Below are 4,980 nucleotides of genomic sequence, written 5' to 3'. Positions count from 1 at the left end.
TAGTTCATTATTCACATTTCCTGATAAGAAACCAATTGCAGTCTAAATAAATAAACAAATTTAAAACAAAATTGAAAAAAACCTACAAAACAATGCAAAAACAAGGGTAGACAACATACGGCGTGATCTTGATCTCAAACTTTGACAATGAGGAGGCATTTTGAGGAGGTGGGCGGCGAAAATCTTCAATTCCTTCAACTCGCATACGTATTGTGAGGAGGAAATTTTTCAAAATGAAGTTAAAATGAAATGGGTTGCGGTTTTACAACCCATTAATATTTTAAAAATTTGCTAAAAATTTGCTTTACAAAGCGCGTACGCACTATTGTGTGCTATAGCGCGTGCGTGCTATAGCGCATATGTGCTTTGTAAAACTAGAAAAGAAAAAAAAAAGTGTCGTCTTTTTAGCACCACAACTTGGTGCACTTACCCACAAATCAACTTTGAGTATACTCTTATTGTAGGATTTAAGAAATAACATGTTTAGAAAAGGTAATCACTTGGGAATAAATCAATAAGATGTTACACAACTTCAAGGTGAGTTGATTTTTATTGAAAGGGATGACTAGTGTGATGCTCAAAAAGAAAAAAATGATGTCCTATTACCAAACTTCACGTTGATTTAATGAAACCATAGTAGAAAAAGAGAAATGGTTAGGAAGATACGTAAACAGTTAGGGAATAAACCAATCAAATTTAAGAGAAAATGCAAGCAATATAGGTAATTACTTGGGGAATAAAGAAGTCAAATATACGAGAATGTTACACAATTTTAAGTAAACACTTGGGAAATAAAGTAGTCAACTATAAGAGAAAATGTTAGGAAGACTTGTAATCACTTGGAATAAAGAAATCAAATCTACGAGAATGGTACACAACTTTGAGTAGAATTTTTTTTAAGAATTCAAAGAAGAGCCTATTTGAAAAAGGTAATAACTTGGGGGAAATAAAGTGATAGAATGTTACATGAAGAATTGAGGAAGAGCAAAATAAAGGTAATCACTTAGCGGAAGTAAAGTGATAGAATATTACACAAAGGATTCAGGAAGAGTAGAATAAAGTGAAGTGATAGGATATTACACAACTTTAAGGTGACATTGACTTGATGAAGCCTTTTGTTAAAAGGTAAAGTCAGTCATGTTGGGGAATAAAGTGACAGGATGTTACACAAATTCAAGGTCATTTGATGAAGTCTTTTGAAAAAGGTAATCACTTGGATGAATAAGAATAAAGTGAAAGGATAATATGCATATAGATGTTAAAGAGTGAAGATAGATAATATGTTATTGAATATATTTAAAAGATCGAAGATAGAGAAATTGTGGTATGGATACATTGATTTGATGAAGCTGAACTGCATGTAGATGGGAAGATACATAAATCAACACATATAGATGGGAAAATGAAGATAGACAATGCATATAGTTGTTAGAGGGTGAAGGTAGACAATGCATACAAATTTTAAAAAGTGAAGATAGATAATATCTTATTAAACATATTTAAATGATCAAAGAAGAGAAACACTATAGTAGAAAAAGAAAAATTGTTAAGACGATACATAAAGACACATGTAGATGTTAAGAACATACATAAACTGACACTTGTAGATGTAGATGTTAAAAGATGTATATGTTAGAAAGATACATAAACTAACACACATGTAGATAAAAGGATGTAGATGTTAAAAGATGCAGATGTTAGGAAGATACATAAATTGTCACATGTAGAACTGACACATGTAGATGTTAAAGAGTGAAGATAGATGATATGATATTGAATATATTTGGATGGTTGAAGATAGAAAGTCCACTAAAAGGATACATAAACCATAAAAAAAAAACCATTAATAAATCATGTAGATGTTAAAGAGTGAAGATAGATGATATGATATTGAATATATTTGGATGACTGAAGATGGAAAATTTGCTAAAAAGATACATAAACCATAAACAAACCATTAATAAATTGTTGTTAGGATTAGGAAGATACGTAAACTAACACATGTAGATCTGACATATGTAGATGTTAAAGAGTGAAGATAGATGATATGATATTGAACATATTTGGATGATTGAAGATAGAAAATCTACTAAAAAATACATAAATCATAAACAAACCATTAATAAACTAAATTGTTAGGAAGATACATAAAAGATTGAAGATAGATAACTAACACATGTAGATGTTAAAGATGTTAAAGAGTGAAGATAGATGATATGATATCGAATATATTTGGATGATTGAAGATAGAAAATCTGCTAAAAAGATACATAAACCATAAGCAAACCATTAATAAACTAAAATGTTAGGAAGATTCATAAAAGATTGAAGATAGATAATATGTCATTGTATATATAGCTTGGATATTAATACCAAGTAATATGTTAACTTATTATATACATAGCTTGGATATTACTCTATATAGCTTGGGTATTAAGTATTAATACCTAACACTCTATGTAATAGGTAATATGTTAAAAATTATATATAGAGAGAGAGCACGCACTTGGATATTAACACCTAATACTTTTATTACTTTTATTAAGAAGATTGGATATTAATACCTAATACTACTTTTATTAGTTTTATTAAGAAGATTGAATATTAATACCTAATACTTTTATTAAATCTATTATTAAGAAGATTAAGAAGATTTAGATAGTAGATAAGATTAAAAAGATTAGATGGTCGATAATATGTTATTATTATATATGTAGTTTTATTAAGAAGATTTAGATGGTTGATTAGATTAAGAATATTAGATGGTAGATAATATTTTATTATTATATATGTAGTTTGGTATAAATACCAAATACCAATACCCAATACCTTATACCTTTATATTGATAATATGCTATTAATATTACCTTTATGTTATAGATAATAGATAATATCTTAGATGATACGATATTTGATACCTAATTGCATATTATTAGGTAATACTTTTATTGAAAAATATAGCTTAAAATTACCGTTCTCTTACCATTTGACATTTTCGTCTACGTATGGTGGGGTGTGAACGCTGCTTGTCGGTTAACTGAATGCGCATCTGTCTCCATCGCGATTACGAACCGGAGTGAACAAAAATAAGAAATACAGGACAAAACTGCTTCTTATAATTGATAACGAAAGAGAGATCTTTGGCCCAAGTGAAGTTCAAGATAATGGAATGCTAAATTCTTGATTGAGTCAAAATGAGCCCCCAACAGAACGCAAAAGGAACGTACAAATGTATGTCTAATCGTTAACAAAATCAGCCCAAAATGTCGGATTCAAATAACAAAAAAACCAGAGGATTCCGGGGCCCGAACCAGATCAAAACACATACAACACTTCCATGAAAACTCCATCTTCAAAATCCTCCGCTGCATTCAGCTCTCCAATACACAGTTTTGATCTCGTAAAACGTTTCGACATTTCAACAATTTAATCACAAGAACATTAGAAGCAAATGACATGACACGTGTCATCCGAAGAAGAGGTGCTGGAAATACGTGAGAGCGTGATCAACAGAAAAATATCTCCAATCGAGAGTGTTGAGAAGCGCAAAGGAAACCTGCTGCAAACCCCCATCAACGCCCAGTCGAATCCCCACCTCCGCCAAATGCTGACTCATTCCCGGCTGACAACAACACCGATGATCCGCCAGCGCCTCCCAGAAACTGCACCCATTTCCGATCACCTGCCCGGGCTTACTCGAATCCATCACCTGAAAAACCAAATCACTCCCCATCACCATAACCGCCCAACTAACCGTCACATCCCTCACCGCCTCAATCTTCTCCACGCCACTTCCCTTCCCCAGAACTTCTCCGTCCCTCAGACTAACCGCAAACTTGAACACCTCACCGCCGCTCAGCTCATCCCCGCGCCGCACAAACGAGCACAAAACATCATCCCCCTCCGTAACGTCAACAAGAAATATCAAACTCCGTAAAGAAAGACACGGTTTTTTTATTTCCTCCGACCGGTGCTGGGCCTGAAACCGCCGGACGAACAACCGCCTGTAACCGCCTGCCTGCTTCACGACGCAAGATCCCGCGTTCGAGTCCAGGGAAGGCCATTTTGCCCGGCATATCTGTTGCCACAGATCTTCCTGGAGTGCCACGTCACGCCAGGCCTTGCAGGCGCAGGAGGCTCTGCCCAGGCTCGGCCCGTCGAGACAGGAGAATACCTGCAATAGCAAGTGCCAGTTTTGCGTCCCGTCGTTTTTGTTTTCTTTTCTCGCCATTGTTGCGACTGGTAAGGGCGGAGGGAGTTTGTTTTAATGTATGGGGGAGGGAGTACGTGGCAGGGTGGATTGTGAGTAACATGGTACGTGGAGCGGCGAGAAGAGGGCGTTCGCGTGAACGACAGCCGAGCCCCGTGCCTTCCCTCCGCCCTCCACATTTCCACTCTGCAGACTGTCCAAAATTAGGGCTATGTTTGTTTGTTGTCTCGTGTGGTAATCAGATTTCTAGATTTTTGGTTGCACACATGTAAGGTGCGGATTCATTCCGGAGAGCTTGGACCGCGTGGGATAGAGGTTGGAATGTGTGGAGGCCGTGCGGTCCAATCTGTTTGACACGAAATTTGTGAGGCACTCTGAGGGAAATCTAGAGATCGCCGTTGTGGATGACCCGGTCCTTCTCTTTGTATCTCCCAGATCGACCTGAACACCGGAATACATGCGGAATCATTAGGGCCCGTTTCTTTGCTTTCCTTAGTCAACCCCTCCTTTATGAATTGACCTTGAAAAAGACAAGTATGTGAATGTATGTAAATAAGTAAGAGAAATGGAATGATACGCCTTACTTGATGAAAACCTTGTTAGGAAGAGTTTCATAATGCTAGATGTTGTTGATGTTGAATCTTAAATGAGAAATGTAGAGAATCCTTAAATGCAAAATATCTAATCAATACCAAATCATGGAAACATAGACATAGATGTACAAAAAGGAAGAAGAACAAGAATGTCACAATGTAGATCTCCTCCCTAGA

General features: G+C 35.8%; 1 protein-coding gene across 1 annotated transcript; it reads right to left on the bottom strand.

The window, feature by feature from the left end:
- Positions 1-3,139: 3,139 nt before the first annotated feature.
- LOC149529477 (putative F-box protein At5g04010) lies at positions 3,140-4,679 on the bottom strand. Its single transcript, XM_089809854.1, has one exon. It carries the CDS (start codon positions 4,229-4,231, stop codon positions 3,467-3,469), a length of 765 nt encoding a protein of 254 aa, XP_089665980.1. The 5' UTR covers positions 4,232-4,679; the 3' UTR covers positions 3,140-3,466.
- Between the last annotated feature and the right edge of the window lie 301 nt (positions 4,680-4,980).

Source organism: Cupressus sempervirens, chromosome 11 (genome assembly GCF_028749045.1).
Source record: "Cupressus sempervirens isolate cs-2001-9-10 chromosome 11, ASM2874904v1, whole genome shotgun sequence".
Classification (NCBI taxonomy): domain Eukaryota; kingdom Viridiplantae; phylum Streptophyta; class Pinopsida; order Cupressales; family Cupressaceae; genus Cupressus; species Cupressus sempervirens.
This window is presented reverse-complemented; position numbering and strand designations above follow the sequence as displayed.